This window comes from Astatotilapia calliptera, chromosome 1, assembly GCF_964374335.1.
Source record: "Astatotilapia calliptera chromosome 1, fAstCal68.1, whole genome shotgun sequence".
Classification (NCBI taxonomy): domain Eukaryota; kingdom Metazoa; phylum Chordata; class Actinopteri; order Cichliformes; family Cichlidae; genus Astatotilapia; species Astatotilapia calliptera.
Window position 1 is genome coordinate 12,378,806 of NC_137422.1, and position 24,550 is coordinate 12,403,355.

Below are 24,550 nucleotides of genomic sequence, written 5' to 3' on the forward strand. Positions count from 1 at the left end.
AACAGCATGACAACGCAAACCTTATAAAAGACGGAGACACACCCGGCTTATAGCTTCAGTTAAGCTCGCCTCTCAGACAGCAGCACCTTGCCATAGTCATGCTCAGCCTCATCAAATTGCCACGAGTCTTCACCATCAATCAAGTGCCCAAAGTAAGTTTACCTTCACTCAATCTTTACAATTTTTCGCTTTTTATAAGTGCTAGAAATTTGAAAAAAGAAAAAATTTCAAAGACAAATCTCAAACATGCAAAATGTTGAAAAAGAAACAAACCGCTTTTATATTTGAGAAGTCCTAGTCATGCATTCTTTGTTAAACTCTCAGAAGAGGTGAAAACAAAATTGGTCTTCTCACATTTGGGCAGAGCACTAACTGCAAGTGTTTCTTCATTGAGGTTTTCCATGAGGACGGCATTATTACTGGGTACCGGCACCCCCGGAGCTCAGCCACCGACTGCATCCTGAGCCTCTTCCAGATGACCAATGAGACGCTCAATATCTGGACCCATTTTCTGCCCACCTGGTACAGCTGACAATTTTTTTTCTCTTGTTTTTCTTTCACTGCAAAGTTGTTTTCACCCCCCTGCTGTGCGCTTGGAAAGATTGACAACATGCGACACACCTGACAGAATTTAGATTCAGCTGGCAGGTGGCCTGGTTTGTACATGAGGTGACAGCTGAGCGATCAAGTACAGTCTTACATCATAGTTACTGAAGTCTTTCTACTATTTTCTCCGTTTACTAAATAAAAATATTAATACAGAAGCAAAGCTGAGCAGAAAAGCAGCGCTCCCGGCTGTGCTGACCCGGCTGTGAATAAAGGGGCAGCAGAGAAGCAGCTTTTTAAAGCAGAGAAGAGTGTACGTGATTTTACACTCCCTCCTGACCAGCCTGGTCGGATTCATGAAAGAAGGAATCTTGCACATCTTGTAAAGCTCGTGGGACTCTGAGTTTTCTAGAATTTTCTTTGAATATTTGCTTACCTTATACCTTCGTGGCATTTTCTGCAGTCGGACTTAAGTCTTATCACCTCTATCAGTACAGTGCGCTTGGAATTCATGTTATGTGCACGTCTTGATGGAGTTCAACAGATGGCAGAGGATCAGTGGCACGTTACAGTACTAATACTAAAAAAAAAAAGTTTAAAAGTAGCGTGGCCAGTTTTCACAGAATGGAGATCAAAAGGCTCACGGGACCTGCAGCTTCAGCAGCATCTGTTTGCACTGACTTACGTAACACGAGGACTGAATATACACAGATGTTTGTTGTGATTTCAGCAACGATGCGGGTCCCCCATCACCGTGCCTCCCTGTCACTGTCATTTTGCGTATGACGATGCTCAATCTTAATATGAGCCTGTTTGTGTTTACACAATTCATTATCAGCACTGTCCTGTTGACCAAAATTTGTGACTATTTGGGACGAAGGAGGATTACAAAGCTTTCCAGACAACAGACAAAGAAGTTTTCAAATTTGTAAAGTTGATCAGTAACTCATTAAATCTAGTTAGCTCATCATCATTCATCCTGGCATTTACAGAAAACCTTTCATTTTTCTATTTGAGCATAGTTATGATGGAGACTTAATGTCCTTTTTTATACTCAAGACTCAAGTGTAGATGTGGTTTCAGCATGAGCTACACTGATTAGGCAGTGCGTTACGTGAGGGAATTACTAAAATCTGAAAACTGCGATAAGGAATCCAGTCTGACGACTGTGTGCAGTAATTTAAGCCTGTCCAGTTTAAAGCCTGTCAGTTAGCACAACGATAAACCCAAGGTAAGAGTTTGCATGACTAACAAACAGAAGTAAAGGTGGACAAAGAAAAATACCGAGGACTCTTTTCTAAAGTAGTTTTGGCTCCTCGGCCTCCTAAACTTGCGATTCCTCTCTGTCTGTTTGACAAACGTGACTCTGTCCATGACTTGTGGCAGCTCTGTAGCTAACGTCTCGATGCTGTTCTTGTTGTGTAAGGATTTAAAGGTACTTCAGAGGCTTCTTTTCCCAGTAGTCGCTCTGCACTTCCTTCCTTCCTTTGATTGCATGGGTGGTTGTGAGTGTCTTTGTGTTCAGATAAGCAAAGGACACATGGGTGTTGGTGTCCAGGGGCTCTATGTAGACCTAGCTAGTAATGAGCAGATCTGTGCTGAAGACTTTTGCATAAACTGCCACAATTAGTTAACTGCTCGGTGATGGGAAAAGCACGAGTAATGTTGATTTGTTAGTGAGGCGCTCTGAGAAGTCGAGGCAGTGACTGCAATACACAAGGCAATACAATATCCTCATGATAGGATAAAAGTGTTTGGAAAGTCAAGTCAGCTGCAGAGGTAACTGCCAAATACATCATTTTCTGAGTAATAAAGTACTTTTTCTACACTGATAGGTGCTACATACAACTTTCTGCTATTATATGTAGGTTTTCTGGCCTCCTTAATGTTGCTGTGTCGCTTCAAAGCACGGAGCCAGCTGGACGTTCCGGCTCCAGTTAATACTTCTGGACACTTAAAAACTTATTAGCTTTCTTGCCTTGAGGAAAAGTTTGACTCTCAGGTCTGTGTATAAAATATGGAGCTAGACAGCATAGCGCAGTGTACAGACTTGAAGGGGAAACAGCTGGGATGTCACCTCGTAGTCCTTGAGACTTTGCTTTGTGGTTCTTTAATCCTTCAGCAAACAGAAATGTGAAAAATGACATTCAGTGGTTGTACAGAAAGCCGTGTGAAACATGGGAGCCAACGTGTGTTTACTGTGCTCACAGCTGACATATAGAGTATATTATTTCATATTTATACGTGACCGCAAATGGTATGACCACAGTGAATTCAGCGCTGAGCAGCTTACTAACAAAACAGAGCAATGATAGAAGTTGGGTTTAGTCATCGATGTGCGTCTTTCAGCTTTGACTGCCAGATTCTTTTTTAACCTTATAATTATCAGTTAGCTACAGTGATCTTTAGTTAATAATTAACCTTTTCCATGTCTGACGAATGAAAGGAAAACCCCACCTAAAGTGTCACCCTAAACAGACTCAGAGCTCTGTTTGCCACGGCTGGAAAATCTGCCATGTTTGTTCAGCAGCATTGATTTGGTGACTATAAAAGCCATAGCATTCGATTTATATCATACCATCAAACTATTCATTAGACCTTCCCGTATGAAAGCACGTGCATCGTGTTTCTCCGTTTCTTCTTCCTGCAGTCTGTCTGTGCACACAGCCCTTTTTGTTCTGAGTACACCATCAAATAATCACACTCCAAAACTAAACGAATTAAAACTACTAAATACTCCTTATAACTAGACGCATCTGTCATAAGCATGTGTTACATCCATTCTGATTTCTTCAACCCAGTTTTTCTCCCGGCAGGTACTTCCTATGGAAACTAGTAACGGTGGTGCTGATGCAGAAAGCGTGGCAGGACTCCTTCACCTGGCCCATGGTGATCTTCCTGTTCACCTGCTGCATTTATCCACTGGCGTCGAGCTGCGCTCACACCTTCAGCACCATGTCAGTGCGGGCACGCCACATCTGCTTCTTTTTTGACTATGGCTCTATCAGTTTCTACAGCCTGGGTAAGTGAAAAACAAAAGCTGTTCGAGGAAGATACACGATGGGTGAATTTGTACTTCTACTCGAAAGGGGCAGGGACGTCCACTGCACAGTAGTGGGTCCACTACATGTTCAGTGAAACCAATGTGGATTCCCTTTTCTAAAGTTCAGGCGCAGTCTAAACTTATGGTAGTTTTCTAGGTCAGATTTTAATGGAATTATGGAGTGCTGGAAGACTAGATTTTCATGCTTATGGTGTGCTCGGCTGCAGGCTCAGCGATCGTCTATTCAGCTTACATTTTCCCCGACAAGTGGGTGAACAGCTCCTTCCACCAGTCCTACATCACCATCACTGTGTTCAACACCGTCATCTGCACCATCCTAGCATGCTACTCCAGGTAAGCTGAAAAAATGACTTTTACATCCCTACTGCTGATGCTGTTTCTATCCTAGATTTATGCTTTTATTATGCAAGACGAGGTGTCTGTACTATGCAATTTAACATGCGAGCCTTCTTAACAGCAGATGGCTTCACTTTGTGCTTTTAACAAAATTTTCCAACTGAAAAAAACATTTCGTCCCCAGCTCAAAATCAATTTTTAACTGATTCAAGCCAATCTAAAATCTAAAAGCTCATCTTATGCAAGATGAATAAAATATAAGTGCCTCACTGTGTATGAAAATGAAGGGGGGAAAAACAGGATAGAACCTCTCCATCGCATAAGAGTGCAGATACAATAAAACTAACAACAGTACAGCTTTTTTTTGCGGGTGCATGGTGCAGAACTGAGCACAAACATGCTGCAGGTCCTTTTTAGCCTGTGTGACTGTGTGTTTGATCTAAACGTTTTTGCCCATTTAAAGCTCCAGCTGTGGGTGAAACTTTGAAATGGAAAGCTTTAGAGGAGTCCTCTGAGAAATTCAGTTAAGATCTAACATTTGCATCCTCTCATAATAACACACTAAATGCTTTTTCCTTTTCCCATGCTATACATAACGCTGTATAGGCGAACATGCATGTTATCGTGTCGTCATTAGCACAGTAACACTTTCTAGGAAGCATACAGTTACGCAGTCAGTGTTTCAACTCCAGCTGAACTAATAAGAAGGAAAATATGTTTATAGCAGTTGGGAGAACCTGGTCCAGGACAACATTGTAATGTGACAACTAACAAATATTTGTCGTCTTTGTATCTCGAGGTTGTACTTGAGTACATGAGTCACGTAAATCTTGTCAAACAGCCTGAGCACCGTGTCTGGTAGAGCACAATGGTGGGCGTGGCTTACATCAAAATCTAGATCATTCTCAGCGACTGCAAATCAGAACTCTTGGAAAATGTAAAGCTTGCTTTGATCATAAGAGGCAAAACACAGTATTCACTTTTCCACGTTTTCCATTTACAGCAATAATCATATTTATTACCTTTATGTACTGGAAAATGTTGGCTTGGTCTAGCTAATGATTGTTCTTTCACTTATCTCTCCCACCGCTAAGGCTTGGCTTACCATTTCTACAGTATAATCACGACATCATTAAGAGGTAAACAAAACGTATTTGCTAACAATCTGCTCCTCCGTCTCGTTTATCGTCCTCTGAACTGTATTTTTCATTACATTGTCATTATTTAAATGCAAGGTGCCTACGTAAAACATGCGAGTCATCTATTTAAAGTATTGACAAGTCTTCGGACACACCACAGTAGGTGAATGGAATTTCGAAGGTGCAATTGAGCAACTTGCTTCTTAACACAACTGTTGTTATGTATCTGTAAATGGCGTGGTAAATGGCCTGTATTTGTATAGCGCTTTTCTAGTCCCTAAGGGCCCCAAAGCGCTTTACACAACCTGTCATCCACACATTCACACACTGGTGATGGCAAGCTACATTATAGCCACAGACACCCTGGGGCGCACTGACAGAGGCGAGACTGTAACTATACGGACCAGCCCTGAACGGTGACTGACTCCAAGCACAGTTTCAATTGGAGCAGGTTGGAGGAGCTGACACACAGGGCAGCTAAACGTGTTCTGTAACAGCCTGACTCACTGACTCAAAGTCAATCCTGGCTTCACGCAACAATAGGAAAGGAGCGTGCACTGCATTAACGTGCTGCTCAGAAAACATTTCATGGTCCACATGCTTCGTAAATTTAAATATATTTGCGTGTATTTATATTTTGAGTTGTTTAAAGAAAGATTTGTTTTATTATCATTTCTGGCTCATTCAAGCTGTTTTCAGCTGTAATTCCATTTTAATTTATGTTCTGTTTAAAAAATGTAGCAGGTTAATAATCAGTTCTTACATAATGTTTTCATTATCGATGATGATTCTGTTTCTGTTGAGCTTCCTCCACTGAAAATGCCTTTCTTTCTTTTTTTTCCCCTCCAGATTCCCTGAGTACCAGAGTCCAAAGTTTAGCAAATGTCTTAGAGTTGTAGCCTTTGCCTACCCTTACCTGTTTGACAACATTCCTCTGTTCTACCGGGTAAGGCACTTTAAACATCCACTTGCCTCACAAGACACACCTGAAACACTATAAAGCAAAATATGCGGTTAGTTCTAGAGAGGTAACCATACAATAGGTAACAGACTGAAAGCATGTGTATGTTTGTAATTTTCTGTGTGAGTATCATCTTCAAACTTCTTTGCTACACCAAAAAACACAGCATTTTTTAAGGGTTTTTGACCCTGGTGCTCAATGTTCCACTTCCATTTGTATAACTTAGCCATCAACGCTACCTCAGATTTAACTTTAAAGCTGTTGCTGCTTTAAATAAACAAAAATAACAATTATTTCCCTTACACAAGTTATGCAGAAGTTAATTTTATCATCACACTGCCTTTGAAAGTTTAGCCAGCAAACACTGACGCGAAACAACAGAAAAACGTTGGCAAATAGCATCAGTAGATGGCTACACAGAAGCTATATAGTACGGGGCTAATATTCCAATACATATTCAATATATTGCTGCATCCTTGGTATAATAATCTAAAATTATGTATGTTACAGGGTAAAATTCACAGCTACTACAGAAAAGGGCATAATAAACAGATAAAAATCACTAACCCCTGAAGAAAATATTTTATTATATCATAAAACAATAAACTCCTTTTATTGAAGGCGGTAACCTTCTATAAAATGACGTAACCCCTTCAGTGTATATCAAGAGGAGCCGAGTATTTTCTTTGAAAGACTTACAAAGCAGAAGCCAATTGCTCATGTTTGGAACCCACCTGAATACTTTACAACCAATTAGCTCCCTGTTTAGATACATGCGTTTAACATTTATGATGAAAACAATATCATAAATATCATAAATGTGAAAAAATACTCTTGTTTTTTTCTCAATCTGCGTTTATGACATGAAAGCAGCTCCACTGGCAGATGCAGAGAGTTTGACCCTCATTAAGAAATTTTGGGGTGTTAAAGTAAAAAACAGTCATCGGCTATTTAACCATTGAAGTTAAAAGCGATTGTGCTGTCGTGTTCGCAGGTGCTCCTGTGTAAAGGGGAGGGCTGTACAGATAACGCTACCAACATCCTCCACTACTACCACATCACCCTGGCTTTTCTCACTGCTTTTCTGTTTGCCACCCATTTACCCGAGCGCCTGGCACCTGGAAGCTTCGACTTCATAGGTAAACCAGATCTGACGAGCACTCTTTATAATTATTAGCATGTTTAGCTTTTTCGGCCTGTTTACTGATAGAGCGTTATCGCCGGTTCCTCTTAGCTGTACATAGAGTTTCACAAAAAACGCCAAAGTAAACCACTGTACACAACCTGCTCAGCACTGAAAGGAAGACAGACAAAGGAGACATTTACAAGCTACTGAAAGCAGAGATCCATGAAAGAACTTTAACTACTGTCTCTTTGTTGGCAAACATTACGTTAAAAATGCTCTCTGCATCGCTGTATTGTGCTGCATTTCTTGTCTTTTCCTTCAGCATAAAATTTTTTTTAGCTTTTTTGAATGGTCAATGTACTATTTATTATAAGTCATTTGTTTTGGCTATTTTTTTGCAATAAGTCTGTGATTTTCACATCTTTATGGTTTTTGTACTTCAAATAAAGTGAATTTTAATGCTAATTTCTGATCCTAAGGTGAGGTTAATAAGCATTCACCAACACTAAGGGGTAATTAATCAGTGACAAAAAGATCATAAAGAGTTCCAACGGAAAAACATCCATCAATTATAAACCAAACCAGCATTGAACAAATGTTTGACTAGTTTGACTTAAATCATTTTCCAGCACTGCACTTTATTAAGTGGATATTAAAAAGTATTCTCTCTGCTGTGCTACAACAATAATGCATAATCACCTCTGTTTTTTCACATATCCTGTGTTAATGTTGTGCTTCCAATGTGAATCATTTGCTCAGTGCTGAACGTTTTCAGTCTACCTCTTTCCTCTAACAAACACATATCAACTGCTCCCTCTGCAGGTCACAGCCATCAGCTTTTCCATGTGTGCGCCATCCTCGGCACCCACTTCCAGATGCAGGCCATGGAGCAGGACATGACGATACGCCGTTCCTGGCTCGTGGAAAACTCAATCCCCATCACATTTGCCAACTCAGTGGGTCCGGCGCTGCTTTGTGTGGTGTTGAATTTGGTTGTCATCTTCCTCTACAGCCTACCTCTCCTCTTGGGCCCAGTCTGCAAAGACAAGAAGTACAGTAGAGGACCAAAGAAAGACAAACTCTGCCCCCACAGCTGAACCTCCAGCTTCATTGGTCATGGTTTAAAGGGCTTTAACTCATCCAAATCATACACTTTATATGGTCCCAAGACTAAAGAAATTGCATTATGGGTAATATAAATGGTATAACATAGTGAAGGGTGCACCAGATGAGGAACTGACATGATGTTTAAATGAATCACGGTTGCATTTGGCCTTTAATTATCAATGAGATGCCTGCTGCTGTGCTGATAGGCTGAAAATATAGGTGCAAGGTACACAAACATAGCATGAAAATTAACAACGTGTTTGTTAAGTTTCATAATATGTAATGACTTTTAAATGTTTCTGAGGAAACCTGTTTCTACATGAAGCTACAAATGTAGCAGGTTAGCTACATTACGAGGCAGCGCATGTGTGTTTATCTTTTTGCTTCTCCGATTTCCACACTTGTGGTGTATGAAGAGACTGCAGGGAACAAAAACTATGTAAAATACTGTTTTTTCCCTTTCAATTGCAGGTTTTGATGCTGAACTGACAATGTGCCTTTTCATGTTTCTCATGACTGCCGTTAAGTTAAATGTGACATCAGTCAAATAATGCACATCAAACAAATGAAGCAGTTTTGTTCAGGGAGATCAGATGTTGTTTTTTTTTAGTTTAAACTTCAGCTTAATAGACTGACAGTGTGGTCACTGAGCACAGAGCTGATGTCCTCTGAGTCATTTATTTCCCTCAGAATGTCTGATGTTTCTGGTGTTACATTTTCCTGGATTACAAAATAGAGTATTTAAGAACAAAGTTATTTATTATGAGTTTTTCATATAAACTGTAAACTACGATTGTCTGTGTCCCTTTTATTTTAATTAGGAGCATCCTGTTGCATAATGCTGGCACATTAGTGTTTATCCTACAAGTATTTACATCCTATAACAGGGTGACCAGATCCCAATAAACTAAATGTGGGACAAACAGTTTGTTTGTCTGAGAGAAATATATGAGTATGAGTGTGAGACATGTGAGGCCTGGAGTGTCCAACCTAAAAGAATAAACAGATGTAAGCTATGCAGGTCAAATGTGAGGGCCAAATATAGTATTCGAATACATAGTATTCATATGGGCAGAGTCATGTGAGCAAAAGCAGGACAGCAACCTGCTTGCATCTACAAAAAATGGCCTGCTAACACTGATTGCAACTTGTGGTGACTAAATGGTTACCCAGATTGTGGATGTTTTAAAGTCACAACCACTTTTGATCCCAAGGTAATTGCACAGGTCGTCTGATAAGAGGCAACTTTTCTGCAAACACTTGTAGCCTGAGTTGGACTGGCTGGACTCACTCTCAGAGAGATTTTCAAAGGGTTGCCAACCACTGCTGTCTAATTTCGAAATGCAGACATGCCAACATGTCGCCAAGACTGCTGGCAATCATGGAAAATGACTCCCACCTTCTTCATAACACACTGGACAATATGAAGAGCAGTTTCAGCAACAGATTCCTTCAACCTTGCTGTCTGAGGGAACAACGCAGGAGTTTGTTCCTTCCTGCTGCTATCACTCTCTTTAGTTCATCCACTTGGGTCAGACCCACACATACTGAACCAGACTAAACATTGCTCACTGCACTCTGTCACTTTGTACTCCACAATGTATACTTGCACACCTGTACACTAATATCTTTAATATCACAGAAATATTAGTTAATAGTGTCCTTTTATATTCATGTATATAGTTATATTTATATCTCTATAAAGAGAAAATTCATTTTATGTGATTTGTTGTATGCATGCTGCTGTGACAATTCACAGTAGCATTCTTTTCTGGGATTAACAAAGTTTCTCTGATTCTGATCAGTCTGCACAACTCGAGGGGACTCGACTCAACTGCCTGTCAGTTGGTTGTTTTCTGGTTATATACCGACAGAACAGGACTGTTACTGAGCATAACCCATATGGAAAAGAGATATATAAATCTTATAAAGTTTGTATCTGTCTTGTGTGAAACTTGTATGAAAAGCATACGAGAGTGAAAACAGATATAAGATCCCTAGAAAAATTATATAAATGAAACTTGTATGTTTTGGATACTTAGTAAAATAATATATGAAAGTGGCCACTTTCCTGAGTAAATCATATAAGCCTTATATGATTCACTATATGAAGTAGGCCACATCTGATGCAAGTCTTTTATAAGTTTTTTCTATTTCTTTTCCATATGTGAGAGCTAAACGTGGATTTCTGTCTTTGTGCCCAATAACAGATAGGTGATTTCCAAGGACCCATTCAAACAGACTTATAGTAGACTGACTCCCTCTTATGGCAACATTTGGCAGGTTTCAGTGACAAGCTCATTTTATAACTTTATACAATGTAAAAATTATTTATCCATTAACTTTCTTATTGAATAAATGTATACTGCCAATGTTTAACTGGGAATGTTTGCAATAACACTGTGTAAACAACCATGGCAGACCCAGTGGCATTTTAACCATTCTTTATTAATACTGGATGGTTGCTGTTCACAATACACGTAGAGCTGCAGCTCTCCCGCTGCCCGCTCAACACCACCACAACAACAACGCCAACCACAGGACCCAGTACAATGTTTAATTCGGCGGGGCGTAATTGCGGATGCCGTGCAGGTGCGTCCGCCTCCTCTGCACGGCACCACAGGCCACGCCCCACCACACACTGTATCATGGAGTGTATCGTGGTAATTCCCACCTGTACTATTTGGTCACTCCATATCATGATCCTCTCCTGTGTGAAACTGAAAACAATGATAACTTGGGAAAAGCACTGGAAACTGACTTTCACTGACTTCACACACTTATAAGCACTTTTCCAGTCTTGTTGCATTTCACATGTGGTAACTTCCATGATATTCATATTTATTTTGGTCAGAAAATGACATGTTATCCTGCAAATGACCCATGAAGAAAGCCTTTCTGCTTTCTTCACAGCCGTTAAAGGCCAAATTTTAGAAAAGTGTCTGCCATGTACTGCTAATTTTTTATACTACAGCCAATCAAAATAAGAGACTTTGACTCAGAGGGTGGAATGAGGGGACCAAAATGCTGTGCTGTCCCACAAAATTGTAACATCCGGTCACCCTTATAATGCCAGTACCCGAAAGGAGTTTGCATCGTGTCAACATTTTTCCATAATAAAGAGACCCAGTGAGGCCTACTACAATATAAATGCAACCTTTATCTACCGTTTGTGTAATTCTTCAACCAAATAAACAGATTGCACTAAAATAGGGGGGGCATTGGGTATAAAATGTAACAGAATACAGGAGATCAGGCAGGTGTCTGACGCTTAGACGACTCACTGAAGTGTTGGAAAAAATAAACTGTCGAACTAATTAATTGCAGATTAATTAGAAAAACGAGTTATTTCCCCAAATAGTCACTCTAATATATTGTCACCCAAGTCCCCCTTCTTTAACGTCTCAGGTGTAATTTAATTAAGGTTAATTACTAGTTTCAAAGTTCAGAAATAAAACAGAAGTTAAATGTTACGACATTGCTCTAAAAAATAGGAATGAAGAGGAAAGTCATGCTAAACTTGTGAAAATACAGCTTACCAGATTTTCGGACCTGCCTGTTTGATCCAGAGCTAGTAACGGAGTTAGGAGGGGGAGAGGATGGAGGCGGGACTTCCGCTGCAGAGTATTGAGATTGGCTGGAAATTCAGATTTTCGGAAGAACGTTTACAAGAGGGAAATTTTCAAATCGAGAAGAGGCGCTCGTGAGAACAGCGGAGAGGGTGTTCACAAAACAAACAATGCAAAGACCGGGGTCAGTATTATCATCGTTTACACGTCTAACAGTGAACAGGTAGCACATTATAAATGAGAGACGTATTAAAAGGACGTTAGTTTACGGTTGTTCTCTGAAAAGGGAGCTTTGAGATTATCGCCGCGTAATTAAAACCGTCTGGTAACTGCTCAACTGGCTTCCAAGCTCAGATTCAACTCCTCGGCTGTTTCTGACAGTGTTTGCTACACTTTTTTAAAACCTAAAGGGTAGCGTGACTTCGGTTTGCTTAACGTTCAAAATATAATATCGAGTAAGAAATAAAATTACGTTACCGTGGTTAGCGAGTTAGAAGCTAACTTGGCTAGCTAGTTAGCGTAATTCATAAGAAGACTCCATTCATCATACACGTCAGACCCTCACTGACAGTTTTTTTTTAACCTTCCGCCTACCTACCCCTGTCTAACTGTGTAGTTTGGCACTTTAAGCACACGTCTGTTTCTACATAATACCGCACAAGACACACACACGTTAAGATAGGTCGGTTATTCCGTAACTAAATAATGTGTTTGGTGTTGATGGTGTTGTACTGACACTTCCAGCAAAGGGAAGACTCCTCGGAGGCCTGGGCCAAAGAAGGCGTCCAACACAGAGAGAGATCCTGTGGGAGTAAGTGAACTTATTTACTCATTATTCATGAAACTAAAGTATAATTAATGGAGAAGCCATTACTGTCAAATCCTCTTTTTTTGTAGTTTAGTGCTTCGTGTAAACAAAGACAAGACAAGGTGATCGATGTAGTTCTTTACAGCTGCCAGTGCTTGTGACAGATAATTGCTGTTTTTCAAACAAAAATGAGAAAAAGGTGACTTATTTCAACCTTTTTGAGCCCTTTGTTATGACCATGCCAGTTAACTGTTGAGATTTGTTGTCTTGCTTATCGTATTTGTTAGTAAACTGAATATTTGGATTTGTACTGTTAACTGAGCAAAATGGCAAACTGGATTGTTACTTGGACTTGAGTTAGAAAAGTTTGACACATTTTCCCAGTGTTCTGGGGTTTCAGAAACTAAACAGTTAATCATGTGTCTGATTGACTTAAAATCTTCTAGTCTAAAGAATTGTTAGTTACAGTCCTGTTGAATAATTTTGTCCGTTTTAAGCTCACAGACAGACTTCAAATCCATATATGTCCGTGAATTACCCTCCATCATGGTGGAGGGCTTTGTGTGTTCCAGTGATCACAGGGGTTATGTTTTGTTTCTAGTAGGGTCTCCAGACAAATTGGTCATGCGTGGGCGCCAAACAAAGAGCTTTTATAAAAACAACATTTATTGTAGGTGTACTGCCGTATACGGCCCCTTGGATCAGAGGATGAGGAATGCTGTGTTGAGATGATCAGCAGCACCACCATTCAGCTGCATGCTCCTGATGGTCTTAAAGCTAACCGAAATGGGGAATACAAGGAGGTAAGTGTGTTTTATAAAAATGTAAAACAAGCTGGCCACTCATACTTGATTAGTATCCCCCCCCCCCCTTTCATGAGCTCAGTTTATCGCTGTTAAACTGTGCTGAAAATCACAAAACAATACTGAACCCAGCAAATACCTGAAAGCGGCTACCAAAGAATTTTTTCGACAGCGATTTCATAAATTATAGTAACTGCTATTATTGTCTCTATTCTTCTTAATACCATTGATGTATGTTCTTGTTTGTTTACCCTTCAGACACAGTACTCCTTTAAGAAAGTATTCGGTATTAACACCACTCAGTTGGAGTTGTTTGAGGATGTTGCCAAGCCACTGGTAGAGGATCTAATTCACTGTAAAAATGGTAAGTCACTTGACATGTGTAATGTGTACTTTGAAGACTTGCCAAAAGATTACTGCTAGTTTGCCGTGCTGGTTCTCTGTGTGAGTCTCTGTGAGAGTTGCTTTACTGTGATGTTGCAATATCCTACCTACCTTCACCACAGGTCTGTTGTTTACGTATGGTGTTACTGGAAGTGGTAAGACCTTCACTATGACTGGCTCACCTGGAGAAGGTGGTCTTCTCCCCCGTTCTCTAGACATGATCTTCAACAGCATTGGACCCTTTCAGGCTAAAAGATTTGTAAGACTGAACAGTTTTGTTTTTGTTTTGTTTTTTTGCAGAGTGAGGCATTTACTGAAATTACCGAATATTTGTTTTAAACCTCTTCAGGTGTTCAAACCAGATGATAAAAATGGCATGGAGATCCAGAGTCAAGTTGATGCTCTCCTCGAGAGGCAGAAGCGAGACAGTCAGCAGGCAGTGCCCAAAACGCCATCTTCTAGGTAGCTAAGGAGTCATTTTAGTCCACTCTTCACTTTATACTTTCATGGTGGTCACGAGCACTGTTGACATTTGAGTTTAAAGTTTGCATTTCATTGTTAGGTTACTTTTTACTTTCTCTTCTTTCTTTTTTTTTTTTTTTAGGCAGAAGCCTGACCCTGAATTTGCAGATATGATCAGCCCAGATGAGGCCTGTAAATCGGAGAATGTGGATGAAGACGGTTGTTACGGTGTGTTTGTTTCCTACATTGAGATCTACAACAACTACATCTACGATCTCCTTGAAGATGCTCCGTATGACCCGATCAGACCAAAGTAAGAGATTAGAAATCAACATATGCTTTTGAAACATAACGTCTTGTTAAAAAGCTCTGTGTACAAAGCTACCCGACAGCACCCATACTTGTGGTGCACATGAAGATAGCAGTGTTGAAACTGAGAAAGTATAAAATGATACCATGTTTTTTTTATTTTATTTTTTATTTTTTTTGTGCTTCGTAGGTCTTTACTGACAAATTGTACTTGTAAAAACCCTGTTTTTTGTTAGGTGGCTCGGTGGAAGCACGCCTGTGCGGAGCAATGAGTATGTGTATGTGGCCAGTAAAATTGCATTACACAGTACTGTTTTTCATAGGCATAACTTGGCTGTAGCTGATAAGTTGTTTAAGTAATCAGTGCATTCCCTTCCCATTAATCCAGTCGTCTGTTTGTAGCATAGGTGTAGCTTACTGTTTTGTTTTTTTGTTTGTCTTTGTTTTTTTTCTCCCGCCGTTGTAGTTAATTGGCTCTCTGTCAACGTAGAGGAAACAGTGTCTTTAAACATTTCATGCTGCTTTTGTGCAAATGCTGTGTGCATGTGTCTGTACCCCTAAATGAATGTGTATGTCTTCCTAGATTGCTTTTTTTTTTTTTTATTTAAATTTAAATAATGGCGCTAACAATTATTTGGCATCTGGCTTTTGCTGCTTTGCTTACTATACCAACATGTAATTGCGTTACCTCACTGGTGTTTGCTTAGAAATATTTTGAATTTGTTGTAGACCACCTCAATCTAAGATTCTACGAGAAGATCAGAATCATAACATGTATGTGGCTGGCTGCACAGAGGTGGAGGTAAAATCAACAGAGGAAGCTTTTGAAGTCTTCTGGAAGGGTGAGTAGAAGTCAGAACTTGAATGTGTTGAAACATTTTAAACGGTATTGTGTCTGTTTGTTTTTTCTTATGATGGAAATCAGTAAAATATTTAAATCAAACAGTTCTTATGAGTTTGAAAAGAGTACAGATGCTGAGTAAAATGTAAAAAAACAATAAAGTAAGTGGTACTAGAAACAACCAGCTGGAGGAAGACTTTGCAACTAATTATGATATTTGGCTGCAAAAGTAAAGATGGGCTGAATATCATTATCATCAGTACCTGATATCATCAAAAGATTCAGAATCTCTGTGCGCAGGGTATAGGGCCGAAAATCAGTATTGGATGACCATGACTTCTGGGCCGCTACAAGGCACTGGATTTAAAATGGGCATTATTATGTGGTTAAAATCCCTGCAGAGGCTCAGAACAACTTTTCACTGCCATCTACAGATCCAGTTTAAAGCCCTATCATGCAAAGAAGCAGCCATATTTGAACATAATCCAGAAATGCTGTCATCTTTTTTTGGGCGGGCCAAAGCTAATTAAAAGAATGGAATGAGGCAAAGTGGAAAACTCATCAGATAAATTGAAATCTGAATTTTTTTTTTTTGTAAAATATAAGCTTTAAAAGAGTTTCTATATTGCATGTAAATGGAGAGCAGTGACTTAGATTTTACAATGTTTGTGCCATGCTGGGATTGCTGATGTACAGCAGAACAATTTTGAGCTTCCTGCAGACATCCTCCTGACTACCAGCAATGCAAATTTGTCCTCTGTAGAGGACCTTTCTAAACCTGAATATCTCCCATCCACTGCATACTACAGAATTACCTCCTTTTGGAATCTACAGAGGGCATTTAGGGTTTTCCAATGATACCAAATGTAAAGGGGTGGGCCTTTGGGAACTTTAGTTTTTTAATCAAGGAACATGGCGGCCATCGCTGCAAGCACATTTTATGGGGAGAACAAAAGTAAGTGCATAAAACTTTTCATTGAGCAATTTTTGGCTATAAATGTTAGCATATTTTAGATGAGGCTCTTAATAACACATTAAAACATAGTATGCTTAATTCTAACCTTTTTAGTATAGTATTGAAGTGTTTAAAAAATGTCCTCCGTAGTGGACATTTGTAGTCATTTCTTCCATTTTGTTCTGTTTGTTGTTTTTTTGTTTTTGTTTTTTTTTTTTTTTTTTTTTTTTTTAAATGACCAGAAAATGAGTCCTTTTTAGAAGCAGAAATAAATTTATTGCAGTTTGTTGAGGGAAACTCAGATCTTGAGTTGTCTGACGAAGAAGATCATAGGGAATAAGCCCTTCAAGCAGAAAGAAAGGGGAGCATCAGAGACGGTACTCAGACGAAGTCCTCCTGAACTTGCAGTTCTGTACTTTCTTGATCTGGCAATCACCAACTCATGGCTTCAGTATAGCAGTGACTTGCAGGTTTGGGTGAAAAAACCACTAAAATTCCCTGACTTCAAACTGCTCCTTGGTGAAGAGTTGAAGCAAATGTTTGCCATAAAAGTTCAGTTTTACATGCTTGGCCTTCCTATGTCCTCTGCAGTGGACATGTGATATCTAAAAAAGAAAAACCTTTTTTTCCCCCAAAAAATTATTTCTGTCTTTCTGATTACCTTACAAACATTGGGGGATTAAAAAAAAAAAAAAAATTTGATTGGACAACTTTTTTTTCCCCCTGGTAGTCAGGAGGATATGGCAGCATTTATAATAAGTGATAAATCAAATTAACGCAAATAAATGGAAATTGTAGTAAATTAAAGTTGTTACTGCTGGTTTTTGAGCTCACAGATTGTGTTAATGATCTCCTCTCTGTCCAGGTCAAAAGAAAAGGAGGATAGCCAACACTCAGCTCAACCGTGAATCCAGCCGCTCCCACAGTGTCTTCACAATAAAACTGGCCCAGGCACCGCTAGATGCTGATGGGGACCACATACTACAGGTGACGCGCAGCCCTTATTTAAACATGTTTACATATGTCAGTGATATCGGTATCTTCAATTATACCTTTTTATTCAAAGAAAGACCGATGTTTTTGTTTTTTATAATGCTTGGTGATGCTGACACAATGTCACTGAACAACAGGACAAAAACCAGGTGAATGTGAGCCAGCTGTGTCTGGTTGACCTGGCCGGCAGTGAGCGCACTAACAGGACCAGAGCAGAGGGAAGCCGTCTCCGTGAAGCGGGTTTGTCTGTTGTTTGTGTTTTTGTTTTTGTTTTTTGTTGTTGTTTTTTTCAGCTTTTCTAATGTTAACCACATTCTGAAAGTTTCTTTATGTAGAAATCACTTTTCTTAGGAGACCAAGCATTTTTAGTGATGTCTCATTTGCAGGAAATATTAACCAGTCCCTGATGACGCTGCGCACATGTATTGAAGTCCTGCGTGAAAATCAGATGTGTGGAACTAATAAGGTTCGTGTTTTATCATTTTCCCACCTCCTTGATCTCTGTTTTTAACATTTGTTGTTGTTTGTTTTTTTTGTTTTTTGTTTTTCATTCATTGCAGTTTCAGAGCTGTTGTTTTCTTTCAGATGGTGCCATACAGAGACTCCAAAGTTACCCATCTATTTAAAAACTACTTTGATGGGGAGGGAAAAGTCAGGATGATTGTTTGTGTCAACCCAAATGCTGATGACTATGAAGAAACTGTGGTAAGACATTTTCTTTTCGTGTGGTAGAATGGCCTGCATGAGCAAACTTTTCTTTTGCAGCCTTGCTGGATGCTTTATGAAATAATGTGTGTACTTTATTGATCCCCGTGGGGAAATTCCTCTCTGCATTTAAACCATTCACTCAGTAAAGCAGTGGGCAGCCATTGGGCACCCGGGGAGCAGTGTGTAGGGACGGTACCTTGCTCAGGGGTACCTCAGGGTAGCCGTTCAGTGGATTCGAACCCCCGACCTTCCGATCATGGGGCCACCACTCCACCTACTGAGCTGTCCCTGCCAAGTAGACTATTTCTAAAGAGTCCTCCATATTGTGTGTTGCAGTTGGTGATGCGCTTTGCAGAAATGACCCAAGAGGTAGAAGTGGCACGGCCGGTTGACCGTCCAATATGTGGCCTTGCTCCTGGACGCAGGCACAGAAACCAGGCTTTCAGAGACGAGCTCTCACGTCGTCTGGAAGAACGAGGAGGGCCCAGCAATGCTGGTAGATCACCTTCAAGTCTCTGCTGCTTGCTCATTGTGCTGTTATTATGCTGCATTCATACATTTAAACTTAAAGCAATCGGAGATGTTTTATTTTTTGTATGTTACTCAGTTTAAACAATCTTTACCATATCTGATTCTCATAGTAGATGACAGAGTTCTGATGACTCAGCTTATAGAAAGCCTTCCAGATTTACCTACTTGCGAGCTGGTCGACCCAGCTGATGACCAGACGCTGCCCCGCATGATTGAGGTCCTGGAAAGGAGGCATCAAATCCGACAGATGATGACAGAACAATTCAATAAAACTGGTACAGGCCATTTGTCTCCATCACGCAAAGTTTGGAATTCCAGGATTAGGCTGTTAGAGCAGATTTATTCGGTACAGCAGTGATGCATCAGTCTGAGTGTTTTCAGTATCTAAATCTTTTTTCTGTAATATGGATTGTGTTTTTGTTTTCACAAACAAGTAACATTTCTATTTAAAAATAAATATAAATCTACATCTGTTAATATCCGTGTGCTTCTTCCTACAGCTAATACAGTGAAATCCATGCTGCAGCAGTTTGACAGCCAGCTCAGTGCAAAGGATTACTTCCTTCACGATCAACAGAGCAAACTGAATGAAAAAGACAAAGTCATTCTCAGTCAGAAGACGGAGATAGAACGACTGGAGAAAAAGTCCAAAACGTTGGAGTATAAGGTGCTGTCTTCTTTCTACAACTGACACAAAACACATGTTCTTGGAAATGTGCATTCAGTTAATTTTCTTTTAAATAATGGCCTGCATTTAACTGTTTGTGTACGCTGCTCGTCTTCAGATCGATATCCTGCAGAAGACGACGGACATGTACGAGCAGGACAAACGTGCACTTCAGCAGGAGCTGCAGACCCGGGAGCACAGGCTACAGAGCGAGCTGTCAGAGAGGAAGCGCATGGAGCAGCGCATGCAGGGCGCGGTGACGGACACCAGACTCAAGTGGGAGAAGGAGTGTGTAAGTGGAGTTGTTCACTGTTTTGAGCCATTAGGATATCAGGTATTGTAAATTATTTTTCTGCAATCAAACGTTAATTTGCACAATTATAAGTTATATTTTACAATTGCATTTCAAATATGCATTGAGAGCCCTACTGTTTGGAAACATTTGTATGGGTACACACGGAGATTAACCCACATAATCTACCAAAACATGAACAGTGCAATGTAATTATACTAAACTCCACTTTGTAATGTCCCTCAGATCGTTCATGTAAGTTTGTAATTCCAATTGTTAGATATGACACGATCAAATAAGACTTTAAATATTTTCTTGTCCATGGTTTCTGATTAGGAGAGACGGGTGAACGCAAAGCAGCTGGAGATGCAGAACAAGCTGTGGGTAAAGGATGAGAAGCTGAAGCAGCTGAAGGCCATAGTGACGGAGAGCAGCAGCGGTGGCAGCGCTCCCACTGAGCGTCCAGAGAAGCCCGAGAGGCCCTCAAGGGAGAGAGATCGAAACATCCAACAGAAGAGGTCTCCCTCTCCATCACCACTTCCTGTGAGTTATTTGCTGATGCTGCATGTTTCGCCAATGTGCACCTAATCATTCTGTCAACCCGATTGAATCAGCATGTTTCTAATCATTGTGAAAATCATGAGCAGGAATCCTGACATGTATACGCTTACTGGTTACATCACTTTGTTTTCTACTTTGTCTGTTGCTCTGTTGTGAATTTGTGTTAATCTGGAGCACCTAACATCCACAATACCTCATCCCTTTCAGGATTTCAGCCAAACTCCTTCCCACCAAAATAAAGCCAGAGTTAGGGTGTTTCAGGACCGCACCTCCACACCATCCTCCTCTGACTATTCTTCAGTAGCCTCCAGCATCTCTAGGTGGGAGCAGAGGTTCCCTGTAGATTCAGGCAGCCAGAATAGGTTCACCGGGACTCCCCAATGCAGGAGCCGGACTCCGGCCACATGCCACAGCACCAGCAGTGTTGGTCACAGGAGAGGCCAGCGCAGGGCCCCAGGCACTGAGGTCCCTGCCACCACTCTTGTCTATGGACTAGACCTAGAGGCAGGCACAAGGGTCAGTGTGTGCTAGAACCTAGATGTTCATCTCTGTGAGCCTGTAGTTTAAGCTTCGCCTTGGTGTAGAACTGCATCTGTGATTCCAACAGCTGTCGCCTTGTTTAGAAATACATTGAGTAGCAGCATCAGTGTAGACTGGTGTGTCTCCTGTCCTCGCTCTTAGGCAGACTGATCTGTCATGCTTGGAAATCTTCTTGGCTTGCATCTTAAGGCTCATGAGTATTTACATCATGTTTGTAGATCTTTCTTTTTCTGGATGCAAACTGCTCTCTAGAAATGCTTTTTTTTTTTTTTTTTTTTTTTTTTCTTGTACTCCAGTAGCAAAATGGCATAAACATGGTATTGAAATGAACAGAAACATCTTTGTTCAAAAAAACCCCCAAAAAACACTGAGTATTAATAGTCTAGGGTCTAGGCCGTTGACAACGGTCCTCCGGAGTTCTCGGTCCTGAGCCTTATAGCAGCACCAGTGTTGCTAATTTTCAAATTAATGCTGAAATTTGCTCAATAAAACTGGATGATAATAAGTCGGCCAACGTGGGTGGGGAAAAGATTGGCTTTTGTAATGGGTGTCTGCATTACAAGATATGCTACCTTTGTGCTTCTTTGCATGCATTGTCATTAATTTCTTAATTCTTTAGAGTGCTAGCACTTAATCGAAGGGAATTTTCACACCTATAGTTTGTTTACTCTGGTCTGAATCAGTTAATGACTTTGTAACTTTAAGCTTTCCCCTTTTGATTTGGTTCGCAAGTGGACTTCAAGCAAACCAAAATGCATCACTACAGACCACGCGAGAACGTTCAGTCTGCTAATTGGCCAGATGTGTCTGGGGCGGGAGCAACAAAAGTAGATGCAGGAAGTTGCTGGGTTTTGAACTCTTGGAGAACACAGAATTTGCATTCATTTCACAGCTAGTTGCTGACCCGTACAGATCTTTACACATCTCTATGGGCGATCGTGGCTCAAGAGTTGGGAGTTCGCCTTGTAATCGGAAGGTTGCCGGTTCGAGCCCCAGCTTGGACAGTCTCGGTCGTTGTGTCCTTGGGCAAGACACTTCACCTGTTGCCTACTGGTGGTGGTCAGAGGGCCCGGTGGCGCCAGTGTCCGGCAGCCTCGCCTCTGTCAGTGCGCCCCAGGGTGGCTGTGGCTACAATGTAGCTGCCATCACCAGTGTGTGAATGGGTGGATGACTGGATATGTAAAGCGCTTTGGGGTCCTTAGGGACTAGTAAAGCGCTATATAAATACAGGCCATTTACCAGGCCATTTAGTACCCTGCCACATTCCAGAATACAAAACACACATGGCTTTTTTTTTCCTTGTAAGAAGCTCAAACATGTAAGATGCACCTGCTAGTTTGTTTGGATTGAGGTCGGGTCACATTCAAACCATGAAGAAACCCCTTAGTTCATCTGCATTGGTCTGCACCTGAGTGTGATTACTGTGTTCACACCTGCACAAGTGAACCACACCTGCACAAGTGAACCGCACCAAGGGGGAAACGAACCAGAGTTCAATATAAACTGACAAAACACTGCAGGTGTGAAAACACCCTTTGACAATGTGTATTGCTGGAAGACAGTTAAACTTTTAAATAAACTATTAAACTTTGATTAGAAATTTCCAGAAATAAAGTCTATAATGCATCAACTTCCTGTGACTTCCAGTAATACATTTATTTTCCTAACAAGCTAACACCTTCTAGCGTTTCACCTTCCCTACTAACCTCGACATAGTTTGATTGGAGTCACATGTGAATAACTTCCTGGTTTGTCTTTCTCACATTGGGATCACCAGAAGGCTCTTCCAGTTCATCCAAAACACAGGCGTTCACACTCTGCCGGTGGGGAGAAATGGGTAGACCACAAACCACCTTCTAATTTGGAGTTAGACACTGTCATGCAGCCAATCATACCCAATGCAATCAAGGTGTCCACCCCAAGCGAGAAGGCTCTGTCTAAATGCCACAAGTATGTGCTTAGACATCAAGAGCTTGCCTCTGACGGGGAGATCGAAACCAAACTGATTAAGGTAAAATCAAAAAATGTGACTAATTTTTGGTGTTTGATTTTGATCATTTTAGATGTTGCATGAATTTCACTTGATTACAGTGTTTTAGTGGGACGCTCCTTCCTATTTACTTACAGATTTAATTCTGATAACACTTTCTTCCTCCTCTTTCCTTTTTTTTTTCCTTCTTTTTTTTTTTTTTTTTTTTTTTTTTTGTTCTTGTTGTTTAAACCTCACCAGGGTGATGTGTTTAAGACCAGAAGTGGCGGACAAGCTGTGCAATTTACAGACATTGAGACGCTCAAACAAGTGTGCCCGTTAGCACCAAGGTACAGTATTATGTACAGAAATGTGATATATTTCTGTGTGCACAGAGAAATATAACTATAATACCAAAACATAGCACTTATTAATGCTAATCAAATACAAGTTATTAAATGTTCCCAAATAGAGACTGGGAAAGGTTTGAATCCTTACTTTATAAGAGAACTGACTTAAAAACAACGCTCTTTGTTTCAGTCGCAAAAGGCGATCAGGATCTGCAGAAGGACCAGCTGAAGGGGAGGACATAGAAAACAGGGTAAGCTCTTAAAAAGCGTAAATACAACCACGAGCAAAACTTTACCTATGCTTTCTAATCCCTGTTCAAACTTTCCCTCCCTAGGCTCCAGCGGCTAGCACAAATTCATCCCATGGGTATCAAAAGTAAGCACAAAGCATGTGTTTGTTTTATGTACTTTAGATTTTGGTTTTCAGTTCAAACTAAACTCTGTTCTTGGTTGTCTTTGTTTTCTTTCTTCCAGACGCAGAAAGCCTTAAATTGCCCTCAAAATTTTCATCTTGCTTTTAACATACAAGAATGGGTAATTGTGAGGAAATTGAAGGGAAACTATGCATCTTTTGGATACCAAGTTGGGTCTTTTGTTTTTTTTGTTTTTTAATTCTATCAAATCATATTAGGAATTATTCTGGTGGAATTATCATTTTTTCAGAACAAGAGCAATATTTAAGTTGTAATTGCTGTATTTGTGTTACTTTTTGAATTCTGGAAATATTTCTCCTTAAAAACATGAACAAACTTATAAACACTCTATAAATGGAACTTTTTATGCTTTTGAATGCTTTGTACTATCCAAAGACGACCACATGCCTCTATAGACCGTTGTGCTTCTTTTTTTTTTTTTCTCCTTTTTTTCTCCTATGTCATTGTTTTTCTTTTCAAAGGTCATTGATTGATCGAATGCCAGACTAAGCATAATGCTGATTATTAAAAAAACAAATTTTAGAATATACTGTGTAGAATTGAAACTGTAAATATTACACTATTATGTAGGTTTTGAACTCGATCCCTGGCCTCCATGTAAATAGGTGTCATGCAACTTTTTACTTTGGCTTATTGAAACATCTCCTAAGACATGTAGCACACTGCTCTTTCTGGTGGCATTAAATTTATTCAAACACCAACATCAAGCCTCATTATGATTTTTTTTTTATTTATTTATTTTTTGGTCCTCAATCACCAAAGAGCGAATGGATTAAACTGACTTTGGTCTTAACCTTTCTAGTCCTGGGATTGACTTCACTTGCCTCCCAAACTCTCTTAGTTCATCATGGCAAAGATAAAACAAGGTGCTGGAAACATTCCTCAGAGGTTTTGGTCCATCTTGACATGACATCATCGCACAGTTGTTGCAGATTTGTCAGTTGATGTGAATGTGGGTACACTGTGGTCATACTGATGGACGCGGTCAACAACAATACTCATGTTACTCAGGCTGTGGTGTTTAAAAGCCTGTGCACGTTGTTGCCTCAGTTTCCTTTTCTTGGGGTTAGAGTCTTCTGGTAGCCCATCTGCTAA

General features: G+C 40.2%; 2 protein-coding genes and 1 long non-coding RNA gene across 13 annotated transcripts; 2 read left to right on the top strand and 1 right to left on the bottom strand.

Annotated features, from left to right (window-relative positions):
• paqr5b (progestin and adipoQ receptor family member Vb) lies at positions 1 to 9,072 on the top strand. Of its 2 annotated transcripts, XM_026162914.2 has the most exons (8): positions 1 to 152; positions 395 to 522; positions 3,363 to 3,568; positions 3,817 to 3,943; positions 5,041 to 5,085; positions 5,935 to 6,031; positions 7,041 to 7,185; positions 7,995 to 9,072. In XM_026162914.2, the coding sequence occupies exons 1-8, from the start codon at positions 99 to 101 to the stop codon at positions 8,267 to 8,269; spliced, it is 1,077 nt and encodes a 358-aa protein (XP_026018699.1). In that variant the 5' UTR covers positions 1 to 98; the 3' UTR covers positions 8,270 to 9,072. The 2 variants fall into 2 exon arrangements, with proteins under 2 accessions (XP_026018699.1, XP_080163959.1); XM_080307833.1 differs by lacking the exon at positions 5,041 to 5,085.
• LOC145431777 (uncharacterized) lies at positions 7,791 to 11,955 on the bottom strand. The gene is made up of 2 exons (XR_013912078.1): positions 11,819 to 11,955; positions 7,791 to 8,208 (listed from the first exon to the last, which is right to left on the bottom strand). It is a non-coding gene; the product is annotated as an uncharacterized LOC145431777 (long non-coding RNA).
• Positions 11,909 to 24,156, top strand: LOC113019271 (kinesin-like protein KIF23). Of its 10 annotated transcripts, none has more exons than XM_080307620.1 (24): positions 11,909 to 12,032; positions 12,593 to 12,659; positions 13,331 to 13,459; positions 13,718 to 13,823; positions 13,966 to 14,102; positions 14,193 to 14,305; positions 14,448 to 14,618; positions 14,851 to 14,886; positions 15,344 to 15,456; positions 17,276 to 17,397; positions 17,541 to 17,643; positions 17,790 to 17,869; positions 17,989 to 18,108; positions 18,448 to 18,607; positions 18,756 to 18,917; positions 19,143 to 19,309; positions 19,428 to 19,601; positions 19,938 to 20,144; positions 20,370 to 20,678; positions 22,480 to 22,713; positions 22,933 to 23,021; positions 23,212 to 23,272; positions 23,357 to 23,397; positions 23,496 to 24,156. In XM_080307620.1, the coding sequence occupies exons 1-24, from the start codon at positions 12,019 to 12,021 to the stop codon at positions 23,509 to 23,511; spliced, it is 2,931 nt and encodes a 976-aa protein (XP_080163746.1). In that variant the 5' UTR covers positions 11,909 to 12,018; the 3' UTR covers positions 23,512 to 24,156. The 10 variants fall into 10 exon arrangements, with proteins under 10 accessions (XP_080163746.1, XP_080163724.1, XP_026018665.1 ...); XM_080307598.1 differs by having other exon boundaries at positions 11,911 to 12,032; positions 18,753 to 18,917; positions 22,483 to 22,713; XM_080307574.1 differs by having other exon boundaries at positions 11,912 to 12,032; positions 18,753 to 18,917.
• The last annotated feature ends 394 nt before the right edge of the window (positions 24,157 to 24,550 follow it).